This window comes from Colobus angolensis, unplaced genomic scaffold (genome assembly GCF_000951035.1).
Source record: "Colobus angolensis palliatus isolate OR3802 unplaced genomic scaffold, Cang.pa_1.0 Scaffold75, whole genome shotgun sequence".
Taxonomy (NCBI): domain Eukaryota; kingdom Metazoa; phylum Chordata; class Mammalia; order Primates; family Cercopithecidae; genus Colobus; species Colobus angolensis.
This window is the reverse complement of record NW_012121265.1, coordinates 3,674,531-3,701,010: the sequence shown is the minus strand read 5'-3', so window position 1 is coordinate 3,701,010 and position 26,480 is coordinate 3,674,531. Positions and strand designations below refer to the sequence as shown.

General features: G+C 32.0%; 1 protein-coding gene across 1 annotated transcript in view; it reads left to right on the top strand.

The window, feature by feature from the left end:
* Window positions 1-26,480, top strand: part of ATRNL1 (attractin-like 1) — an 834,587-nt gene that overhangs the window by 353,345 nt on the left and 454,762 nt on the right. Inside the window, exons 22-24 of the mRNA XM_011927827.1 lie at window positions 6,539-6,633; window positions 11,768-11,846; window positions 13,996-14,153. Coding sequence (XP_011783217.1) covers window positions 6,539-6,633; window positions 11,768-11,846; window positions 13,996-14,153 — 332 coding nt within the window. The remainder of the gene's footprint in view (window positions 1-6,538; window positions 6,634-11,767; window positions 11,847-13,995; window positions 14,154-26,480) is intronic.

The window sequence follows — 26,480 nt, the reverse complement described above, 5'->3', positions numbered from 1 at the left end:
GGGCTATTCACATATGGTCTCTATTGTGTTAAGTTTCTCCTATACCTAGTTGTTCAGTATTTTTATCATGAAAGGGTGTTGAACTTTGTCAAATGTTTTTCTGCATCTGTTAATGATAACATAATTTTTATCCTTCATTCTGTTAATGTAGTGTATCACATTTATTGGTGTGTATATGTTGACCCATCCTTGTATCTCAGAGATAAAGCCTGCTTGATCATGGGGTGTGGTCCTTTTAATGTGTTGTTGAACTTGGCTTGGTAGCATTTTGTTGAGGATTTTTGCTCTCACCACTCCTATTCAACATAGTAGTGGAAAGTTCTGGCAAGGGCAATCAGGCAAGGAAAAGAAATAAAGGACATTCAAATAGGAAGTGAGGAAGTAAAATTATCTCTGTTTTCAGATGACTTGATTGTATATTTAGAAAACCCCATCATCTCAGCCCCAAAACTCCTTAAGCTGATAAGCAACTTCAGCAAAGTCTCAGGATACAAAACCAAAGTGCAAAAATCACAAGCATTCCTATACACCAATAACAGACCAACAGAGACAAATCATGAGCAAATTCCCATACAATTGCTACAAAGAGAATAAAATACCTACGAGTACAACTTAGAAGGGATGTGAAGGACCTCTTTAAGGAGAACTATGAACCACTGCTCAAGGAAATAAGACAACACACAAACAAATGGAAAAACCTTCCATGCTCATGGATAGGAAGAATCAATATTGTGAAAATGGCCATGCTGCCCAAAGTAATTTATACACTCAGTGCTATTCTTATCAAGCTACCATTGACATCCTTCACAGAATTAGAAAAAAACTACTTTAAATTATATGGAACCAAAAAAGAGCCTGCATAGTCAAGACAATCCGAAGCAAAAAGAGCAAAGCTGGGGGCATCACACTACCTGACTTCAAACTGTACTATAAGGCTACAGTAACAAAACAGTACTGGTACCAAAACAGACATATAGACCAGTAGAACAGAACAGAGGCCTCAGAAATAATACCACACATCTACAACCATCCAATCTTTGACAAACCTGACAAAAACGGCAATGAGGAAAGGATTCCCTATGTAATAAATGGTGTTGGGGAAACTGGCTATCCATAAGCAGAAAACTGAAACTGGACCCCTTCCTTACACCTTATGTGAAAATTAACTCAGGATGGCTTAAATATTTAAAGTAAGACCTAAAACCATAAAATGCCTAGAAGAAAACGTAGGCAATACCATTCAGGACATAGGCATGGGCAAAGAGTTCATGACTAAAACACCAAAAGCATGGTAACAAAAGCCAAAATTGACAAATGGGATCTAATTAAGCTGAAGAGCTTCTGCACAGCAAAATAAACTATCATCAGAGTGAACAGGCAACCTACAGAATGGGAGAAAATTTTTGCTATCTATCCATCTGACAAAGGATTAATATCCAGAATCTACAAGGAATTTAAACAAATTTACAATAAAAGAACAACCCCATCAAAAAGTGGGCAAATGATATGAACAGACACTTCTAAAAGAAGACATTTCTGTGGCCAACAAAAATATGAAAAAAAGCTCATCATTACTGGTGAGTAGAGAAATGCAAATCAAAACCACAATGAGACACCATCTCACACCAGTTAGAATGGCAATCATTAAAAAGTCAGGAAACAACAGATGCTGGAGTGAATGTGGAGAAATAGGAATGCTTTTACACTGTTGGTGGGAGTGTAAATTAGTTAAACCATTGTGGAAGACAGTGTGGTGATTCCTTGATGATCAAAAACTAGAAATACCATTTGACCCAGCAATCCCATTACTGGGTATACACCCTCAAAATTATAAATCGTACTACTATAAAGACACATGCACACATATGTTTATTGCAGCATTTTTCAGAATAGCAAAGACTTGAAACCAACCCAAATGCCCATTATGTTAGACTGGATAAAGAAAATGTGGCAATATACACCATGGAATATTATGCAGCCATAATAAAGAATGAGTTCATATCCTTTGGAGGCACATGGATGAAGCTGGAAACCATCATTCTTAGCAAACTAACACAAGAACAGAAAACCAAACACCACATGTTCTCACTCATAAGTGGGAGTTGAACAATAAGAACATATGGGCACAGGGAGGGGAACATCACACACTGGGGCCTGTCAGGGGGTGACGGGCAAGGTGAGGGATAGCATTAGGAGATATACTTAATGCAGATGACAGCATCTGCAGCTGATGGGTGCAGCAAACTACCATGGCACATGTATACCTATGTTATAAACCTGCACGTTCTGTACATGTATCCCAGAACTTAAAGTATAATAATAATGAAAATACATTTTTGAATAGTAATATATATATAATACTCTCTTATGAATATATTCTCAACTTCATTGCCCTGTTTTTACTTCATCCTCTATCAACAGACATTACTCTAATACAATATCAACTAATTTCTAAGCTTTTTTTGAACACTCTGCTGTAGAAAAACATACAAATATACTAACCAGTCTCACTTTAGATGCATACTCACCAATCTCATACTGTTTCAGCTTCTTCATTCCTGTAGTTAAGCGAGTGGGAGGGAGTGGAACCCAGTGTCTTTTTTGCTCCCATTGCTTGGCGAGCAGGAAGGAATGGTGTGCAATGACTTTTTTTGCTCCCATTGTTCAGCAAATGGAATGAAGGGTTACAGCTCTTTTGTTCCTACCACCTACAGCTTGGTGAATGGGAGGGTTACAGGTCTTTTGTTTCCATCACCCTCAGCTTGGTGAGTTCTGAGTTCTTGTCTCATGACCAAGAGGAATAAGGTACGTGGACACTGGAGAGTGAGTAAGGCAGAGAAGAATTTTGTTGAGCAACAGAAGGAAAGCTCTCAAGCTCTCAGTGGACAGAGGGGACCCTGAAAGTGGGTAGCTCTCTGTGAGGCTGAGTCTTGGGTGGTACTTTCGGCAGGGAGAGGGTGGTACTTTTTAATTGGCCCATGGGTGGTCTTGGAAAAAGCAGCATTCAATTAGTTAAAAGGCATCATACAGAAGGAATCAATCAAGAGAGAGTGGGTGGGTTGGGGATAGAAGTATCTCTCCAGTTGTGGACTCTATCTGGAACTGGCAGTTCAATTTTCAGGCTTTAGGCTGTCTTTGGCTTGAAGGTTGGCTTTCACCAGGGACCTGTCCGTGTCTACCTAGGAATTTGTCTGTCTCTTGTCACTATAAATACTATATTTCCTCTGTCTATTTACTTTCCCTCTTTTTGATGACTATTTTAGATGTTTCCTCTGCCCTCGCATTTCCCAACCCCTCATCCTCCATTCTCTTTCTCAGCTGATGGCCTTTCTGATTTTATTGAGAAAATGGAAGCAATCAAAAGGGTGCTTCCATATGATCCCGCCACCACATTTCCCTTCCTGCTCTCTGTTCAATATGATCTCCTCTCTGCATGTTGTGTTTATTCAGTCTTTATGTTTTTTTCACAAGATCTCATCACCTTTTACCTATCTCAAGAAATAGTTCCAAAATTCCTCCTCCCTGTCCTCTCTTAGCAATTTTTCCATTTCTATTAATTTTTTTCCAATCGGCATAAATTGTGTTATCTCCCCAATCTAAAACTGAAGTTTTCTTACATGTCTTGATCATAGTTATTCTTCATGCTAATTTGTCATTTATCTGTATTTATCAATAAAGCAATAAATTATTTGAATTGATTTATAGTCAATCCTGTTGTCATTTCTTTATGCCGTAATAGAGTAGTTCATTAAGGCAGCGTAAAAATTTATTTTCAAGTTATGTACATTTATGGATAAATTTGAGACATATTTTAAATTTTAATGTTTTATATCCTGTACCTACTTAGCTAAGAAGTTCAGAGCATATTTCAGCATTAAGTTATATGTTTAAGTGCCAGGTAAATGATTCATTCATAACCAAATACACCATCATGATTTTTGAAATTCTGAGGAGAAATATATAATCTCCTAGTTAAGGGGAAAATTGTGTAGTTGCCTTCTGGAGGACTTTCATTCTAAGCAGCTTTAAAAGGAAACATTTTGTGTAGAAGTCTAAATTTTCTTTCTTTATGGTAATTCACATTCATTGATTGGTATTCTTATTAGACACTTGAATTGATTAATACTCGAACTAATTTTGTTCTAGATTTCACCTTTATATTTTTAGCCCAATTGACATTAGGATTGATCATTACCATATACAAGATACTTCATACTGATCTAGTATTTTCAACTCTATTAAATATAAGAAGAGAGAAAATCGTGCTTGAATGCCTGGACAAGAATTTGGTTGGGCATATTTGTGGCAGATGCTGGAGTCTATATAGGCAGAAAAATGTCTGTAGATCTGGGGCATTGCAGCCTTTACTCAGGACTGCTCCAGGGTCTGAAGTCTCCCAGTTCCTACCTCCTAAAGGGCATTCATTTCCTGACTTCTTAATGCTTAGTTGCAGTCTTGAAAAAATAAAGATGCTTGAGCAGACGAATTTGTGGAAATAGTTTTGAAGTGCTTGCTTTTCCTTAGTGATATTTTTTTCTCCATTCTAAATACATATTCTCTTTCTCAAGATTGCAGCCCTACTTTTGAATCTACTCAGCTGCATTTGCCCAAGATGATCACTACTTGGTCTTTTAAACATTGTATTTGCTTGATGTCCATAGCACTAAATTCTGGTTTTTTTTTTTCTGTCCTGGAGTAGCCATTTCTCAGTCTCCTTTGCCAGTTTCTCTTCAGGCTCTAATTATTTAACATTGGTCTGCCTCAGGGTTAATCTCTCCGACCTCTTGTCTGTCTGCAAAGACTATTTCCTGCCTTCATGGCTTTCAATCCCATGTAATTTCTGATAACTTACAAATTGTTATCTACTACACATACTCCTGAGCCTGACTCAACATCTGGCTATTCAATAAATTTCTCAAACTTAATATCTTTAAAATTAAGCTCCTAATTATTCCCCCAAGTTCCATCGCAGTCAAACTATTCTCCATTTAAGTTAATGGTGATTTTTGCTTGGTCTTAGGGAAAAAAAAAAAAAAACTTTGCCTTTCTTTCTTACAAAGGCTATGTTCTTTTATTTAGCTAATCCTGTTTGCTGTACCTTCAAAATGCATTCCCTGTATTTAACCACTTCCTGTGACCTTCACTGCTGTTACCCTGGCCTCCATTACTTCCTGCCTGTATTACTGGCACAGCCTTTATGAGAATCACAGTTAAGGCTTGCTCTTCATTTGAGATTTTTGTACTTGTCCTCTGTGCCTGGAATATTTTTTTTCTGGTAAACTCCATGTTCATTTACTATCTCAATTCTCTAAATGTTTCTTCTCAAAGCTGGAGGCATACTCCTACCTAACAGTATCTCCCTCCTCTTTACTGGTTTATTCTTCTCCAACAGACTGATGTTCATTCAGTAGAGTATAAGTTGCAAGAGGACAGAAATTTTTATTTTTTTATTGTATCTGCAGTGCCTAGAACACTGGCACATTGAATTTTCCTCTGCAATTTTTTGGCAGTCAGATGAAAATTGGAACTATGACCTATTGCATAATTCTCATTATCAGGTATAAGGACACCTATAAATTCTTAGACAAAATGTTGCCTTACACTGAATTATACAATAAATATATAGGTAGGGTGACTCTTATAAAGTATACAAGTAAGCATATGAATTAAAAATAAATTCATTTAATGTAATTCAATCTGTACATTCTATATTAATACTTTTTAATAGTTAAGGGTATAATATGAAAGGTATGTATCCAAAAGATAGAAGTAATCTATATTTATTTAAAATAATTTGAAATAATTTTTATAAATGTAGCAGTTTAATGTTATTAGCAATACGTCACCCTCATGTAATATGCATAGCCACTCATGACCTATAACATTTAAATGTTTCACCTTGATTTCAGCATTATGTGTGGACAACATTAAGAATATCTTTTCCCAGAATTCCTTGTATCATTGTGAATAAATGTCATATCTGTAAAATGATGTTTATCATAGAATCATTTAAAAATTACTAAAAGTAGAAGTGAACACAGTTGAAAAACAAGTGAATACATTACAGTATATGATACATATTATTTAGCTATCAAACTTCATGTTTTCAAAGAATTTTGAGTTTATGAAAGTTACGAAGTTTTATGAAAATGTCTATCTTTATAGCTACAGAATTCTAACTGGAATACAATGTACCAAAATGTTAACTGTATTTCCCTCTAGTTATAAAATTATAGATAATTTTTATTTTATTCTCTTTTGTATAGTTTCCAGAATGTCTATAAGGTTTGTTTTAACTTTATAATAGCATCAGAAATAATAAATATAATTTTTAAGGAACTAGTACTTCTTCCATAACTATGTTTTGCTTTTTGTTGATTGAGGACGAAGATTTGTATTTTGTTATACTTAAATGTACCACTAGTATTTAATGATAATCATTTTTAATATCAGTGTACAATATATTGTAACCTAAATTTTGCTTTGTAGACAGTTTTTAAAGTACATATCAGGATTGTACTTTTTTTCCTCCCTACAGATAGCCTTTTGATTGATTATCAGTTTACCTTCAGCTTATTACAGGAAGATGATCGCCACCATACTGCCATAAACTTTATAGCAAACCCAGAACAGGTGAGGAAAGATTGTTATCTTTTAAAGTATAATTATCCTAGTGTCAATGGATACAACTCTTTTTTTCATATTTCATTGTGATTTTACCTCTTCTCAGAATTATCACATTGTAGGGACTTTGTAGAAACTACTAATCCTGTTAATTTTTTCTGTCTTCGTGATTCAATAATTTGTGAGTTTGATATTTCAGATTTTGCAAATAGCCCTATATTTTAAATTATATATAATTTCTCCCTTTATATATTCTTGTAACAAAATGTATGCCTATAATTATGCAAACACAGACTGTTTGTATTTAAAAATAAATCTCTGTCAGGTGCGGTGGCTCACGCCTGTAATCCCAGCACTTTGGGAGGCTGAGGTGGGCGGATCATGGGGCACAGAGATCGAGACCATCCTGGCCAATGTGGTGAATCCCCATCTCTACTAAAAATACAAAAATTAGCTGGGCATGATGGTGCGCGCCTGTAGTTGCAGCTACTCAGGAGGCTGAGACCGGAAATTTGTTTGAACCCAGGAGGTGTAGGTTGCAGTGAGCTGAGATCGCACCACTGCACTCCAGCCTGACGAGAGATTGAGACTCCATCTCAATAAATAAGTGAATAAATAAATAAATAAAGAAATAAAACTAATGAATTCAAAGCATACTATATTAAGTATATTTTCCTTTCCTTTATACCATTCCATAGTAATAGGTTTTCATTGTATTTTTTTTAAGTCAGTAGTTTATCTGAGTTATATGAATGACGGCTTCTTTAATGAAATGACTACATCATTGATATAATTGTATAAGCTTTTGAAGTTTACATATATGAAAGATTAATTGTGAATTTTAATTTCAATCCATCAATTCAGGTAAAGACTCCCAGGTTGTCTTGAAATAACATACATATTTTGCTATCCATCTGAGACTTTATTAAGTTGAAAATCCTGAGAATGGAAATATCAAACATAGGGTTTATTTGGGTTGAATTTTAGTTCTTTTAAAACTAACATTCATACATTTGAAATGAAGTTATGTTAAATATATATATATTATTATTTTTATAAATTAATCCATATTGTTAAATCCATATCATATAATGTTTTTTCAAGGAGGTGAAATCTCTAAATATATTATTACCATGACATTTTCCAGCTTCTTTCCTTTTAACGTAGTTCATTGGACTTGCTGACAACTAATATAATTTCTTAAATTTTTCTTTTCCAGTAAAATAGCATTCTGCCTCCCCCATCACCAAAAAAAAGAACAGTTTATTTTACATTTTATGTTTACTCTTTATTCCCTAGAGTTTAAGAATGACTATATTCTTGGGAAATACATTTAAAGTTTTGACTTTTAAATAAGAATTTAAAAGATATTTTGTTTCAAATACAAGCCGTCCTTCACTGATTATCTGTTTATATATACATACATTAATAATCTCAGAAACTACATTTATCAATGTGATAAAGTTTTATACTTGCATTATAATTATCATTGACTTTTTATTGTAGTAAAATAGCCATAAAGTAAAATTTATTTTAATAATTTCAGGTATATAATTCAATGGCATTAAGTATATTTGCAGTGTGGTGCAATCATCACCATCATCCACATTTTCATTATCGCTAACAGAAACTCTGTGTTTATTAAGCAATAATGCCTCATTCCACACTTCTTTGCAGCCCCTGGTATCTTTATTCTACTCTCTGCCTTTATGAATTGACTTACACTAGGTACTTCATATAAGTGTAATCATTTGTCCTCTTGTATCTGGCTTATTTCACTTAGCCTAGTGTTTCCAAGGTTCATCCATGTTGTAGCAGGTGTCAGAGGTCATTCTTTACCTTTGGCTTCTTGATTATTTAATAGTAATTCCAAACCTGTGGGGTTCTTTTAAGATCTAAGAAATTTAATGTAAGAGGTATGTCTGACTCACAATTTGAGAGTGAATAATATTCCTCCACAGTATTGGCCATAGTGTCATACACTTATGTCCAGATTAGCCACAATTCTAGTTTGCTTCTCTTTTTGCCATTTTCTCCTTCAATTTGCAGCAATCCCAAGTGCTCTCCAATGTCCCAGCTTTGTTTTACTTTCTACTATCTTGTCCACTTGAAGTCAAGAAACCAGAAAAGTGTTCTGTGAAGCTTAAGTATGCAAAACTGTCATGAGAGGCATCACTAAGAATGCTTATAATGTCATTTTGTGTAACCCTCTTTAATTAAATATGTATTCACGTGGGAATAATCTCTGAAATTACTATGTATTATTGGGCAAGGCTTATTCTATGAGAAAATAATAATAAAAAGTAGATACCTTAACTACTTATACATTTTCTACATTTTGAAAAATAGATTTAATTTTAACTCACTATCCATCACTTCTAGCCAGTGCTTTCATGTGAACAATTTCTGGACAGGTTTCTGTATAACATTATTTTGCCAAACTTATCCATATCTAACAAACAATGTTCTAAATCACTGATTTTATCACTTACTGGAATAACTACAGTGTCACTTTTTCAGTACAGCTTTTTAAACCCTAAATGCTTTTTATATGGCTTTAGTTATGGTACCATATAATTCAGCATTGCCTAAACTTGGAATTGATAGAGAATGAACTTAAAGTTTAAAAAGAGTTTTATAGTTTTTTTATATCAATTGGAAATTTTGTGTGATGTTTTAGCAACAACAGTTATGCTCATATTAATCTCATCCAGCATAAGGCACACATAATTAAGAAGAGGCAATTTCAAGAGAAAATAAAGATTTAAGCCTCCTCAAGGGTATACTGTTTTCACCATGCTTTACTTTTATTAAAAAGTGACTTTTTGGATCCATTTCATTCATAGTAAAAGAAATCCACTCCTCAGAGCATGTCCTTTTTTTGAGTTCCCAGTCCTCTGGGTGAAGATGAAGATGAAGAAAGAGAAGAAAAAGAATATACCCTGTACTACAACTAATAATGATAGCAGCACTACAATTATAAGCACTATGGGCTGAAACCAAAGTTTTTTCCAGAAATTACTTCATTTAATGCTCACATGACCTTCTTGAGGGAAGTAATTACATCCCCATTTTAGAGATTAGAAAAGTGATTTTTGGAAAGGAAAAGTAATTTCCCCCTAATCAATCAGTCTGTACATTAAAGACCTACTATTTCAATCTAAGGTTATCTGACCCTTCACTAATTCTTTTCATTGCTTCATGAAAATGATTTACTGTATATGAAACCGTTATTGGATTCAAGTATGGATGACATAAATCAACATTTGCTACCAGATATCTGCCTTTAATATCCAGATTTTCCTTAGGACTACATTGTGTATATTTGGAAGTATATTTTGTATACCACAACTGAACAATATAATGTATTGAATAGTCCCTACCTGCATGCTGACATAAAAGCATTCTGCATTTATTGCTACAATCAAAGAGTTACTCAGCTTTTTTTCTGGCCTTTCGTTTAATTTATGCCAACTCTGTATTCACTTATATCTTAAAAGAAATAGGAAAATCTCAATATATTTGACAGTTCTGTGGCATGCACTGCAGAAGGGTTCTTAACAGCTTGTCAATAGAATTCAGTATTATTTGATAATCAATAGAAAATAAGAAGGTAGTTAACTTCCTTCTTATATTCATGGCCACTTTTGAATATCACTATGATGTCTAGTGTAATAGCCTTCTGATTTACCCTATGTATTTAAAATCCAAGGTTTTATTTTTCTTTGACTACTTCAAATTCTTAGATGCTTTCTCCACAATATTACTGTGTACTACTCTAAAAAAATGCATGGCAATCACTCAACCTTATTAAAACAAATTTTATTTTACATGCTCTTTCAAGATGATCATTCTTCTTGAAATCTTATTTGCCTCCTGGAAACTGTGACAATATCATTTGATGGATATGGAACACTGTTAAGAGTTCTTCATAGAGACTAAGCTGTTATTCCATGTAGGGAAATCGTTAAGAGTAAATGTTATTTGGAGGTATAAGATTGGGGCTTATATGTCTGTCAAATGGAATGGCCATCACACATCATCCAGCAGCCTTTGCTTTTTATGATGTTCCTTATTTCTCCTGCTATTCATCAGGGAAAGGCCATTTCCTTGTCAGTTTTCCCCTAAGACTGTTATATCAGAAAAGGGGAATTTAGTTGCTTCCATATTTACTTTCTCCTAGGAGCCACTCAGAAAACTAGTAATATATTTTCTGTTAGCTTAACTGCTTTATCATATTTAGAAAAATGGTAAAACTAAGGAATTAATATATTCTCTATCTCTCTTACTGCGTTTCACTAGCTAGATCTTAGCAGTATAGATTTTTCTACAAGTCTTTATGGAGAATATTTAAAATAAGCATAATACACTCAGTATCTGAAGCTAAACTTACCCATTATGACCATCATTCTTTGCCTTTCCACAGGAACAAATAGTTGTAAATATACAACTATTGAAACTATTTGAAAATCACAAATAACATTTAAAGAAATCTCTTAGGCATATTTCCCTGAAATTAAATGGAAAGAGTCTGTACTCCACTAATGAATGACAAGAAGCGGGTTGACTGACATAAAATTAAATTCTCAGTGTTTCTCTGTATAACTGTGTAAACAATATGATCTGCTGTTTTTTTGGGTTTTTTTTTTGGAGTAGGTTCATCATTTTTACCTGAAAGTTTTAGTTTATGTAGTTTTTCCCACTAGAAAATATGGGTGTAATAATAAAAATATACACCTAAGAAGAAGTCTTTCCACAAAATAATCTTACATTGTTATAAAATTGCTTGGGACTAATCCAAACCTGTATCATTTAAACCTAGCAAAAAGAATCAAAATACAAATATCAAATTTAAACCAAGCTTAGTCTACAACTAATTAAAGAGGATCCAAATAAAAATATTAAATTATAGGAGCCTCTGGCTTACATACAAAAGACCAAATTACAATAGAGAAGATAAATGTGGAACTTGATACCTACCTTTGAATTTATTACACATTTTCTTCATTAAAATGTATAAATGGCATCTATATATATTCAGTTGAATATTTGCAAAATGTGTAGTGTTTAAGGAATAAAGCAGGCATAATTAAATCAGAGTGTAATTTTAATTTTTTAACGTTAATATTTTCTTTTCTGGTAGTCGAACAAAAATCTGGATATATCAATTAATGCATCAAACAACTTTAATCTCAACATTACGTGGTCTGTCGGTTCCACAGGTAAAAAAATGTTGATATCATATCTCTTTTACGTGTGTTCCTATTTGGAAGTTGTTCTAACATGATCTACTGTTAATTAAATAAATGAAATTTTAAAAATATTATATGCCATAATCATTTTGCTGTTACTGATAAAAATAATAAGTAGAAAAATGAATAGAGCTTCATTATTTTGTTAACTTTCTCCTTTATTCAATTAAAATTAGATTGGTAACAAATACTAGACACTAAATTAAATTTTTAAATGGCAGTGTTATAAAATGTGATTTTAATTTAGATAAATTGTTTCTTTAATGACTAAAGAGACTGAAATTTCCCTGTAATCCCTGCACTTTGGGAGGCCGAGTCGGGCGGATCACGAGGTCAGGAGATCGAGACCATCCTGGCTAACACAGTGAAACCCCATCTCTACTAAAAAAAATTACAAAAAAACTAGCTGGGCGAGGTGGCGGGCGCCTGTAGTCCCAGCTACTCGGGAGGCTGAGGCAGGAGAATGGCGTAAACCTGGAAGGCAGAGCTTGTAGTGAGCTGAGATCCGCTCACTGCACTCCAGCCTGGGCGACAGAGCGAGACTCTGTCTCAAAAAAAAAAGAGACTGAAATTTCAATTATTTGATTTGCTACTGAAACTATAAATTTTAATTAAAACTATAAAATTAAATTAAAAAAATTTAATTTTTTAATAAAAAAATAATTTTTTACACTTTTTAAGAATCTCAGAAAAGAATGATGATTTTGTCCAAAAATCATCTGAGAAGCTATTCAAATTTTTATGTTGAATTATGAAATGTATTCTTACCTTAATTTTATTTTTACTTTTATTCTAAAAATTTTATTGGCATCTGTTTTCTATATCAAAGGTATACTGTTGCATAGATGTGCTGGAAATTGTTTCCTTTTTATATAAAATTTATGAATTCTTAGAAATTTATATTTGACTTCTGAAAATTAAGTCATTATGCTATTTTAATATGTAGAATATTATATTTTAATATGTAGAATATTAATTCAAGAATTAAGAGATCTTTTGCAATTCCAGAATTTATATATTACATTCAAAAAATGAAAATTCAGGCAAATAGGCATTTTGTTACTATTAGTGCCAAACATACAGTAAAATGTTGGCACTATAGGTTTCATTAAGGAAAAACTTCATAATAACTTGTCCCGTTAATTTGAAAGTTATTTCTGACCAGTAAAAAACTGTAAGGGTTTAAAAATGTGTCTACAAAAATGTCTATAATACATTTCTAATCACTTTAGAACAATAATTTTAGTATGCAAGAAATCACATGTTCTTTCAGATTCCCAGTCCAAATCTCAGAAATTTTTATTTATCAGATTTGGAGATGCAGTCATGGAATCTGCATTTTATAAAAGCACATAAGGTGATTATGTAATAAGTGGTTAGTTAATTCAATTACGCAGTATACTAATTCTACTTATTTTTACTATTCATTAAGGTGAAAGTTTGCTAAGGTTGTTGGAAATGCTTTGTTCTGTTTTACTAACTTCAGTAAATATTTACTGAGGACTCAATATGTGTTTAACTAATTGAGCATTTAGCTCATGTTTTAAATTATGGCCTCCACCCAATTTATTTAAAGTAGTGATGGTTCAATTTGTGGTAAGATAAATAAATTGATTTTTTTCCCATTTTTAAATTGGATTGAGACACACGAAAATATGGTCTGATTTCTTTTGAAATGCTCTGTAGCATTGTAAACATAATGAGCTCAGTTTCTAGAGCCACATATACCTGAGTTCCAAAGAGGAGTTTACTGCTTAGTAGCTATAAACTTGGTGCAAGTGCTTTAATCTTTCTGACGCTCAGGTTGAAATCTGAAAAATGGAGGTGATAATACTTCTGGGATATTATTGGTTTTAAAACAGAATATAAAGTCTCTAAGCCAGTGCCTAGTACATAGCACTTAATCAGTGGTAGCATTTTTAAAAATAATTTTTATACTAAATTTATTTCCGTTACATTTATGGCAAACCGATTTTCTTTAATTCAAAATTATAAGCATGAGTATATTTTGATAATTGTATTTTTATAAGAGCAATTATAAAAAACTAAGTATAATATGCGTGTTTACATTCATAAAGATATTTCCTAATATTAATTATTTAAATTATTTACATTTTAGCTGGAACAATATCTGGGGAAGAGACTCCTATAGTTTCCAAGAATAATATAAAGGAATACAGAGATAGTTTTTCCTATGAAAAATTTAACTTTAGAAGCAATCCTAACATTACATTCTATGTGTACGTCAGCAACTTTTCCTGGCCTATTAAAATACAGGTAAGTGTTAAGAGTATTTACTTCTAATGACCATTATATCATTAAGAAAAGAATGATGATTTTGTCCAAAGTGATGATATTTATACATTTCTTGACTAATACAAAAACATGTATTGACCTTTGATAAATAAAGGTCTGCGAATGTCTGTGATGATGAATTTCTCCATAAAAACCCTCATGGAACCAACAAACTCTATACTTAAAATTTTCAATGATTATTATATACTAAGCAGTGCCTCCAACTGAAATATTTTGATTTTCTGATTAATTCTATGCTTTAACTGAGGGTTAAATAAATACTGTTCTCATATAACCCCACTTGAAATTATTTTCTGTGTTTGAGTAATCTTCTTTTTACTTAAGCATATTCTGCAAATAATCTGATCTTTCATTAAAGATTTTGAGTTAGCAGTATTTAAGTTACCTCTTTAAGTAATTACCTCTCATCATTAATTTCTTAATCTATACTATATATGTGTTTTACTTTTCATTTTTGTTATGGTTAGAGGTAGGCTATTGAAGACTTCAGATTTACTGCTAGGAAAGAATTGGAATATTCTTTCTATCTTGTAGTCAAGGTTTGTGTTCTTAATTTATGTTTTCATGAAAGAAAACCTATCTATTGGGATGTTGGGATTTGTTCATTCCTTTACAGCTGATTGATTAGATTGAATTTACATTAGTTATTTGAATAGCTTATGTATATCAGTCCTTGTTCATGGCTTTTATGTTTTAAAAATCTTTTAAAGATTTTCAGATCATCCCTTCCCTATATATTAGTGAATTACAGCATATGCTCTGTAACTAGAATTGTTTCCAGGTTTTATTTATATCGATTTCTATGTGATTTGTGGAAAGAATGAGTGATTTTAAAAATAATATGTTTACTGGAAAAATTTTTTCTTTTTCTTTTTAAGGTTGATGTAACACTTAAATTATGGTAATTATTCAACTGTTCAAGAAATATGAGTATAAATTACTATTCAGTACATGTTTGAGAATTAATTTGAGAAATTTACTTCTTCATTGTGTAGTGATTTAGAAGATGATACAGCCAGAAAAATACCATAAATATTTGTTTTTAACATTTTAAGGTTGAGGATGTATAATTTTATTTCCTAAGATTCATAGAGAAATATTTATCAAATTTCACTTCATTTATTCACTTATGATTGAAATGGAAAAGGGTTCATCTATAGAACTTGCTAATTAGTTATTAAAATTGACATGATTATATTTTAAATTGCTTCCTGTCCTTTATTTCTTGTTTATATAATTTTGAAAAAACCATTACATAGTTATTTTAGAATGTTCTTGAATACTTAATGGCTAGGTATTAACTTTCTACATTGGGTTTTTTTGAGAACTTACTCTTCTGGAAGCGAAATCAAAATTTGTGTAACGAGGTTGAAATACTCCACTCTCTCAAAATAATACAGCGTGGAAAATAATTGAGATGGACAAGATACATAGTCCTAATTTCTCCTCTTTATTAAACTCATTATATTATGCCTAAGGAATATGTTATATTAAAGCATAGAAGTATTAATATATGTGTATTTATAAGACTATAATAAACTTTAAATTACAATATTAAACAAAACACAGTAAAATTATTTTAATTATGATTTTAAATACTAGCAGCCATCATTGTTTTCCCTTTCAGTAAGTTCATAAGTTTTTTGGATTCCACCTATAAGTGATATCATGCAATATTTCTTTTTGTGACTGACTTGTTTATTTAGCATAATGTCCTTCAGTTTCTTCTGTGTTGTCACAAATAGCAAGATTTTCTGCTTTTTAAAGGCTGAATAATATTCCATTGTTATGTGTGTGTATGTATGCATATAAATATATACATATTATGTATATGAAACATATAGATATAAATCACAATTTCTTTATGCTTTCATCTATCCATGGACACAGCTTTTCTATATCTTGGCTATTGGAAATAATGTTGCAAAGAATGTGAGAGTGCAGCTATATCTCTGAGATACTGATTTCATTTACTTTGAACATATCCCCAGTAGTGGGATTGCTGGATCATTGGTAGTTTTCTTTTTAATATTTTGGGGAATCTTCATACAGCTTCACATAATGGCCATACCAGTTTACATTCCACCAATTGTGTGTAAGAATTTCCCTTGCTCCACATCCATTCTAACACTTGTTATCTTTTGTATTTTTGATAATGGCCATCATAACAGCTGTGAGGTGATATGTCATTGTGGTTTTGATTTGCATTTCTTTGATGATTAGCAATGCTGAGCACCATTTCATATGCCTATTGGTCATTTGTATGTCTTCTTTGGAGAAATGTGTAATCAGGTCCTTTGCCCATTTTTTATATTAGGTTTTTGTTTTCTTGCTATTGAGTTTCATGAGTTTCTTACATATTTTGGATGTTAACTTCTTATTGAATAGATCATTTGCAAATTTTTTTTTTCTATTCTGTAGGTTGCCTTTTCAGTTTGTTGTTTCCTTTGCTGTGCAAGGAAGCTTTTTTTAATTTGATGCAGTCCCACTTGTTTATATTTGCTTTTGTTGCCTCCACTTTTGGTATTATATCCAAAAAAATGATTGATAAGGCCAATGTCAAGGAGTTTAGTCCCTTTATTCTGTTTAGGATTTTTATAATTACAGGTCTTTTATTTACATCTTTAATCCATTTTGAGTTGATTTTTGTATATGGTATAAAGTAAGAATCCAATTTCATCTTCTTCATATAGATATCCCAGTGTTACCAATACCATTTATTGAAGAGACTGTGTTTCCCTCACTGTTTATTCCTGGCACTGAGTCAAAGATCAGTTGACCCTGTCTATGGGTTTATTTCTAGGCTCTCTATTCTGCTCCACTGGTATTAGTGTATTTTTATGCCAGCAACTTCCTGTTTTGATTACTATAGATTCATTACATAGTTTGAAATCAGTAAGTATGATGCCTCCAGCTTTGTTCTTCTTTCATAAAATTTCTTAGACAATTTGCAGTCTTTTGTGGTTCTTTTTGAATTTTAGAATTTTTTCTATTTCTGTGAAAAATGTCATTGGAATTTTGATAGCAATTATATTGACTCTGTAGAACACTTTGGGTAGTGTGGCCATTTAAACCATGTTAATTCTTCCAATCAATGAACATAGGATATTTTTCCATTTATTTTTGATGTTTTCAATTTCTTTCATAAAATTACTTTATAATTTTCAGTGTACAGGCCTTTCATTTCCTTGGTTAAACTTATTCTTAAGTATTTTATTCTTTTTGTTGCTCTTGTAAAGATGATTGTTTACTTAACTTCTGATTTGGAGAGTTCATTGTTAATGTATAGAATTGCAACCGATTTTTGTATGTTGATTTTGTATCCTGCAACTTTACTGAGTTTTTATTTTTCTAACAGTTTATTGATGGAGTGTCTAGGGTTTCTTGTGTATGAGAACATGTCTCTGCAAACAGAGACAGGTTTTCTTCTTCTTTTCCAATTTGGATGCCTTTTGTTTTTCCTTGTCTAATTGCTTTGTCTAGGACTACTAGTCCTATGTTGAATAGAAGTAGTGAAACTGGGCATTCTTTTTTCTTTCCTAAAATTAGAGGAAAAACCTTCTGCATCTTGCCATTGTGTAGGATGTTAACTATTGACTTGTTGTGTATGTTCTTTATTGTGTTGACGTACATTCCGCTTAAACCTAATTTGTTGGAAGTTTTTATCATGAAGCAGTGTTAAACTTTGTCAAATGCTTTTTCAGCATCTATTGAGATGATCATATAATTTTTGTCCTTCATTCTGTTAATGTGGTATATCACATTTTGATTCACATATGTTGAGCCATCCATGCATTCCTGGGATAAATCCCACTTGATCATGTTTTATGATACTTATAATGTACTGTTGAATCAAATGTGGTTGGCTAGCATTTTGTTGAGGATATTTGCATTTACGTTCATCAAGGACATTGGCCTATAATTTTTCTTTTTTTTCCATCTTCCCTATGGTAAGCTGTGGTACAATAGTATTCATTTTTATTTAGTTGTTTGTTTTCCCTCTTACTGTTACTATTTTATTTATTTTTTAAAGAACAGGATACAGCATTATTAACTATAGTCACCATGTTCTACAATAGAAATTTTCAATTTAATCCACCTATTTAACTAAAATTTTGTGTCCTTTTACCAACATCTCTGGAATGGCATTGATTTTCTTTTCTTGTAGTCTCCTTGTCTGACTTGGGTGTCAGGGAAATGCTGGCCTTACAGCATAAGTTTTCAAGTGTTCACTCTACTTCATCTTTTCACAAGAGTTTGAGATGACTTGGTGTTAATGCTTTAAATGTTTATTAGAATTCACCAGTGAAGCCATCTATTCCTGGGCTTTTCTTTGTTGGAAAGCTTTTTATAACCGATTCAATCATCTTAGTTATTTTTGGTGTGATCAGGTTTTCTATTTTTGCATGATTCAGTCTTGGCAAGTTGTAGTTTTCTAGGAATTTATTCATTTTTTTCTAAGTTATATAATTTTTTAGCATACAATTCCCTACAGTCATTTCTTATGACCTTTTGGTATCTATGGTGTCAGTTGTAATGTGTCCTTATATATTTATAATTTGTTTAAGTCATGTCTCTTTTTTCTTCATTAGTCCTGTGCAAGGTTTGTCAATTTTTTAAATTGTTTTAAAAACCAACTGCTTATTTACCTTTTCTGTTGTTTTTCTATTCTGTATTTCATTTATTTCTGCCATGATCTTTATTATTTCCTTCCTTCTGCTAACTTTGGGCTTCATGGTTTAACAGTTCTATTGCCATTTATTGTAAGGTAGATCTAGTGGTCATGAACTTCTTCAGCCTTACCAGTTTTTATGTCTCCTTCATTTCTGAAGGGCAGTATTGCCAGGTAAGGTATTCTTGGTTGGCAGTACTTTTCTTTCAGCACTTTAAATATATCGTCTCACTCCTCACCTGTGAGGTTTCTGCTGAGAAATCTGTTGATATCCTTAGAAGTATTATCTTACATGCGATGAGTCACCTTTATCTTCTTCTGCAATTTTCTTTTTGAGTTTTTACTATCGGATTATGATGTGTCTTAGTGAAATCCTTTTTAGATTTAATCAGTTTAGTGATGTTCAGCTTCATGGATCTAGTCATCTGTATTTCTCATCAGATTTGGGAAGTTTTGAGCCATTATTTTCAAGTTAATAGATGCCTCGAGTTTAGGGACTGTTGTGGGTGAAATAGAGCAGGTATGGAAGGGAGATATAGAGGTTTTCAAGAGTATCACCAGGGATCTTGGTGGTGTTAGAACTCTTCAGTGTCTCGAGTCTGGTGGTGGATGCATACATTTTTAAAGCATCCACTAAGTAAAATCAAGTGCTATATAAACCCAAAGTAATTATGGACAGTTTTCAGCACATTTTTTTTTTTAACAAGAAAAAAGCAAACACATTTTATTAGTTTTCCATGAATGTGGAGATCTTTTTTTTTTTTTTGTCATTCTACTGGGTTTTTAAAAATTATTATTGTTATACTTTAAGTTCTAGGGTACATGTGCATAACGTGCAGGTTTGTTGCATATGTATACTTGTGCCGTGTTGGTGTGCTGCACCCATCAACTCGTCTTTTACATCAGGTATAACTCCCAATGCAATCCCTCCCCACTTCCGCCTCCCCATAATAGGCCCCGGTGTGTGATGTTCCCCTTCCCGAGTCCAAGTGATCTCATTGTTCAGTTCCCACCTATGAGTGAGAATATGCGGTGTTTGGTTTTCTGTTCTTGCGATAGTTTGCTGAGAATGATGGTTTCCAGCTGCATCCATGTCCCTACAAAGGACACAAACTCATCCTTAAAGAACTGTTTATTTTGTAATTATTCAAAAAGGGCTATTTTCGAAATTCTTGATTGTATCCCCAAATTTAAATTTCATTGTTTATCAATGCATGCAGCACATTTTGATAAACAATGAAATTTAAATTTGGGGATACAATCAAGAATTTCTAAAATAGCCCTTTTTGAATAATTATAAAATAAACAGTTCTTTAATACCCTGCTATCAAAGTGTAGACTGACTAACCAAAGGCTTTGACATCACCCAGGAGCATGTCAGAAAAGTAGAATTTTAGCCCTGTCGCCACTCAATGAGAAACTGCATTTTACCCCAATTCCCCCAGTGATAATGTGCACAGATGCTTGCAAATCATTTTTTAATAGAAAAACAGCACCACCAAAATCACTCTATTTCCTTAATTTGGGAACTGTCTATAGTGTTTTCAGTTATCTCTGTGAAGATATAAAATTGCTTGGAATTTGAGGATTGGCTTAAATTACGGTTCACAGCGTAACTCAATGAAATATTTAGTGTTCTTTTTCCACTTGCATCTAGATTAGTAGAGATATGATGTTTTTTTTTTTTCATTTTAATGAGTTTTGGAGATGATTGAAATTAGTTAATATCATAGTGAATAATCCTTGTCTTATTAAACTATTTTAATTATGCACTTTGCATCACTGTACATTAAAAAAGCTTTCTTTTTTCCATTCTATACATATATTATAGGTATCAAAAACAGAAGATAATTTTAAGCAGAATTAAAGAGTCTTCGCCCTTAATAGGAGCACCAATTTCTATATACACTAATTTGTAGTGAAAGAGAACAGAAAACAGAATCTAAGTATTATTAGAGACCACTTGTAAAATTCTAGAATATTTACACCTTTTTCAGTTACTGTCATGAAATGCTGCTATTATTTATATGCATTATGTAATGTATTTTGAAAGTTAGGCAGCTAATATGTAGCAAAACACCTTTAAACTATACTTATCAGTTTGTCACTTATGATATCAGTAATGATGTTCTAGTTGTTATCAATGGAAGTAATCCAATGTCAATGGATTACTTCTTAATCGTTATAGTATTTAATTCTCTGTAGCATATCTCATTGACTTCTTTTCTCCATTTGGGATAATTGTTTATTCAATTTCTGTTGTATTTTTCTTTCCCATATTTGTGGTTTCAATCAAGTTATTCATTCCTCTGAGCTTCAATTACCCAATCCATAAAATGAGGATTACTAATAATACTTAATTATAGGGTTATTGTGATGATAATGTGAGATAGTTATGTGAAACAAAACTGTACCTATTACATTGTAATAATTGTTCTAATTTGTAAATAGATGATCGTCATTTTCTTTTTCTTCATCATCACCATCAACATCATTGGTTTTTAAGAGAGTTGTTTTTTTTTAATCCTCTTATCATTTACCTCACCTGTTTAAAACCTTTGGTGATTTCCCATAATATTTAAGATAAATTTATTCCTTTATCTTTTACTTATCTATATTAGGTTGATTGCTTCAACCTTTGGAAATCACCAAAGGTTTTAAACAGGTGAGGTAAATGATCCTCATTTTATGGAGACAAAATATTTAGTTTAATTCACTCTTGTTTTACATCTTTCTATGGTGAGAGTTTAAATCGTTGATTTTAGAACTTTTCTTTTTTCTAATATACACTCTACAGCTATAAATTGACCTCTATGCACTGCTTTGACCACATTTTACACATTTTGGTATGTTGTATTTTCATATTTATTTAGTCCAAAATATTTCCTAATTTTCCCTGTAATATTTTTGATGCATAAGTTATTCTAAAATGTGTTACTTAATTCTCATATACTTAGGGATATTTCAGGGGTCTCCTTTTTATTAACTTCCAATTTAGCTTTCTCTATGGTCAGAGAAAAACTATGGTTTTAATCCTTTTTAATTTTATTAAGGCTTGTTTTTGGCATATTTTTTGGTTTGCGGAAAATCCATGTGCCTAAAAAGCAAAGTGCCTTCTGCTCTTGTTATTCTTTTAATGTCAGTTGGATATTTATTTGATTGTTATTCCATGTTGAGATTATTGCTGATTTTCTTTCTACTTTTTCTATCAATTACTGAGAATATTTTGGAAATTTCCAACTATTTTTGGTGATGTGTTTCTTTTTTGTAATATTGTCAGATTTTCTTCTTGTTTTTTGAAATTGTAGTAGTTTGTGCATATACATTTACAGAAAAGGTCCCTTTACTGACCCCTTTATTTTTATGAAATGTTCTTTTTTGTCTTTATTAAATCTATATACCAAACTACTTTCTGCTCTCCAAATATATGTCTTCTCTCATTGATTTCTTTTTGCTGGTTATTTTTACATTCTGTATTTTTTTTCTTTCAAATGACCTTTCTGGCCTTAACCTTGTTTTCAACTCTTGCTTAGCCATTGTCTAATTGTGAATATAACCTCCCTTATACCTAACTACTAGAAATTACTCTTTTCTTACAACTGGCATATTCTTCAGCTTATCATAGTTTATTTATATTTATTGTTTCCACTTATTTATCCCCTATTAGCCATTAAACTCCTTTACAGAAGAATCTATATTTTTGTTGTTGTTGTATTTTTAGTACTTAGCTGAGGTAGCTAAAGGAATAGTTTTTAAATTAAGAGATGAGTAGTGTATTTCTCTGGAGAAAGGAATGTACAGATAAAATATGCTTTCTTATACTCTTAAAAAAGTTTAACTTGCAATGTAGTTTATTAGTACAATAAGAGATTTCTCCCTTATATTTACAAAAGTCACATAGGTTTCTTATTTAATAATAACCCAAATTCTTTCTTTTCCCAAAATGAAATTTTACAGTAAGTTGTTTTGTTAGTTAATATTTTTTTATAGGAAACAGAAATTGTGCATGACTAACAAACAGAAGGAAATGTATTCTTAGCATAAGGTGTTGCTAACAATATGAAAGGGAAGAATAAATCGTCAGGTTTTCAATAAACAGAAAGCTTTCGTTCCAGCAGTTTTCACCTGTGTGCATTAGTTAACATTCTCAACTGGGCATGCCTGCTGCATTGAATGAAATCTCGTGATTTCTCCAACTCATCCTATAAATATTCACTCAAGATCTAAAATCTTAAGTGAATGAATCCATATGGCTAATTTAGGACACCTGTCTAACTTCCTCCTTACCCATAATGGTGCAAGAAAAAAAATTGTCCTGGAAAGTAGTTTTTAGGCTTCTATGCTAGAAGATATGGGACTTGGATTCACAACTCCAATAAGGAAAAAATCTGAAGAAATAATTCTTTGTTTGGTCAGGAGATATTTGGTGATCAAAAGTCAACAAATACTTGTTATCATGGATAACCTTGATAGAAGCATGTTAATATCTAATAAATAAGAATATCTTTCTGAAATCAGTGTTTCCTTATTCTAGGGAAATAATGCACACTTGACTATAAAATAATGTAATTGATATTAAAGACAGAAGGCTTCAGTTATTGTGATTTTTAAAAATATGCAATTAATCTGCTGCAAAGTGAATTATATGTAACATTTTCATCAATGCCAGTTCTAATGTAGATATTCTTATCTTGCTTCCAGGTTACAATTGTTTGCCTTCTCATTGTCAGTAAGCAGTAGGTATTAAGAACACGGATTCTAAGTCAGACTACTACCTCAATTTGAAATTCTTAAATTACAAGTGATACGATTGAGAGGAAGGTTTTTGTTTGTTTTTTAAGTCACAGTCTTTCCATTTCTTCCTTTGTCAAATGGGAGATGATAATATTGCCTACTTTATTAGTTTCTCTTGCTGTGTAGCAAGTTATCACAAGCTTATTACGTTAAAACAAGAACTATTTATTATTTTATAGTGTCTGTTGGTCAGGAATCTGGGCATGAATTAATTGCCCTGTGTTAAACCCTGTCCTCAGGGTTTCACAAGGCTGAAATTATGGTCTGTTGAGGTACCGACTTGTCTGAGGCAGAAGGACTTCTTCCAAGGTCACCAGTTGTTGGCAGAGTTCAGTGCATTGATGTTGTAAGTCTCAGGTTTTTCTAGTTACTGTTAGCCTGGAGCTCTTCTTAGCCCCTAGAAGATGGCCACTGTTCCCTGCCACATGGCCCTCTCTACAATATGATACTGTACTTTTTTTAGGCCAGTTATACAATCTCTTTTCCTTTAAATCTCTTTGTTCAGTCTGTTTTAATGGAGACTGATAAAATTCAACAATCATAGGAGTGACCATTCTACCACCTTTGGCATATAATGTAACCTAATCAAGGGAGTGAATTTTCCATTGTATTCACAGATTCCACCTATACTTAAGGGTAAGGCTTTAACATATATTGAATTAAAATATTAGAAATGTGTATATGTTTATCTTTTGAATTAGGGTAAAAAATGGAAAGTTATTTAAAGTAATATGAAAATACAGTAAAGATATTGACTGAAATAATAGTAGTATAGTTTTATCAAAATAGTTATTTTTATATAAAATAAATTTTCTTACAATTTATATTATCAAATATGTTTTCACTCCTGCTACCTACCTCCTGTCCTTTCTTCTGTAAACCCTTTAGATTTTAATTTTATTTTTATTAATTTATTATTTTGTAAAACATTTTAGTGTGAATTACATGCCAATCAAGCAATTATTATGGTATAAAGACTACATGTGGGTAAAGACAGTGATAATAACTGTTTAATTAAAAGGCAAGTTTTATCTTTTCAGTCTAGTAGCATCATTGTTGCCAGAATTCACTGGTTCTGTTTTTCTTTATAATTATACAGATGTTTGAGGAATAAATATCTTTGTTAAGGATTTTTATCATTTTTTTGTTAATACTATACCAAGTTTTTGATAACTAATTAGAAATTTTTTCTTTTACTGTTCCTAAATTATATGTGTTGTAAACGTTTCTTCTAGTACCATAGTCTTTTATATCTGAATGGAATTCTAGAAATCAAGTCATGTTTTAAAATGTCAAATGCGTAATATACTTACTAGAGTAGGAAATTTTAAGTTGGCAGCTATTTGTACAAAATTAATCAGACATTAATTTAACCATTGAGATCTTCTAGCATTTAAACATATTATTTGATTAATTTATGTACTTTGGAAAGCTGTTTTGATCTAATGTAAATCAAACAAAAGTTTTCTTCATTGTCTTCAAACTTCAATAGAGTGTTTTGTGTTTTAGGTTGCCAATCTCTTTAGCATTTAAATATCCTTAAGATCCTTTAGAAATTCTAATTGTAACTGTGAGACATATAGCAATGTTATGTGATAAATGTTCCAATAATATAGTAATTAAACAGGGAAAAAACCTTTTTGTTTTGAAATGCTGGGAATCATGCCATTGAGTTCATTTGCATGTTTGTAATATGAGATTTTATTTTGGTAGCACTTGTTCTTCATGATTTATACTGCCATGCAATTAAATCTTGACAATAAACAATAGAAAAAAATTACTACTCTAGCGGTTGTGCTAATAACTTCAAAAAAAGGGTATTGAGCTTCAGTACTTTGTATCCCCCTACAGTGGTGCTGTTCATCAACGTTTATATATCACAGTTTAAATTAAATTAAATTGACTCTAACGTACCTGTTTCTGAGCAAACTGGTTTTGACAATTCACTATTATGTCAATCTGCAAAGTGATGTCATAATGTAGATTAGATTTTTTTTAATGAGAATGATGCTGGGAATTATTCTTCAATTTGCAATTCTAATTTCCATTCTGTACTGGCTAATTTCCTTACTAATATTGGTTAAGTTATACAGAAGAAAATGGAAAAAGGAATGAATCCTAATGCTGATGTCTATAAAATTTTATCACAAATAAATTAGCATTTTCAACATAGATGAGTTATTTGAACACACACACACACATGAAACAGAAAACTACTGGTGAAGTAGGTATTAAAGAGGATGTTTTAACTTGTACATATGATTTGAAAAGTAAGGCTATCATAAATATGTGCTGATGAAGTTGCCCTTGTATATATATATTTTTCAAATTGAGGACACTTAGAATAATTATATTGCTATTTGTGGTTCTTGTCTTTTAAATTGTTATATGCTTCAATAAGTTATCGTATATATTTTCAAATATACTTTTTTCTTTTCTAAAAAAGTTTCAGTTCTTTTTGTCATTAAACCAACCAAGGTGACATAAATTCAAAAGGTAGTATTAGAAATTGTTAATTTTATCAGTTAAAGATATATTAACTATACTAATTAGAAATATAAATATGGGCCGGGCACGGTGGCTCAAGCCTGTAATCCCAGCACTTTGGGAGGCCGAGACGGGTGGATCACGAGGTCAGGAGATCGAGACCATCCTGGCTAACACAGTGTAACCCCGTCTCTACTAAAAAATACAAAAAACTAGCCAGGTGAGGTGGCGGGCGCCTGTAGTCCCAGCTACTCGGGAGGCTGAGGCAGGAGAATGGCATAAACCCGGGAGGCGGAGCTTGCAGTGAGCTGAGATCCGGCCACTGCACTCTAGCC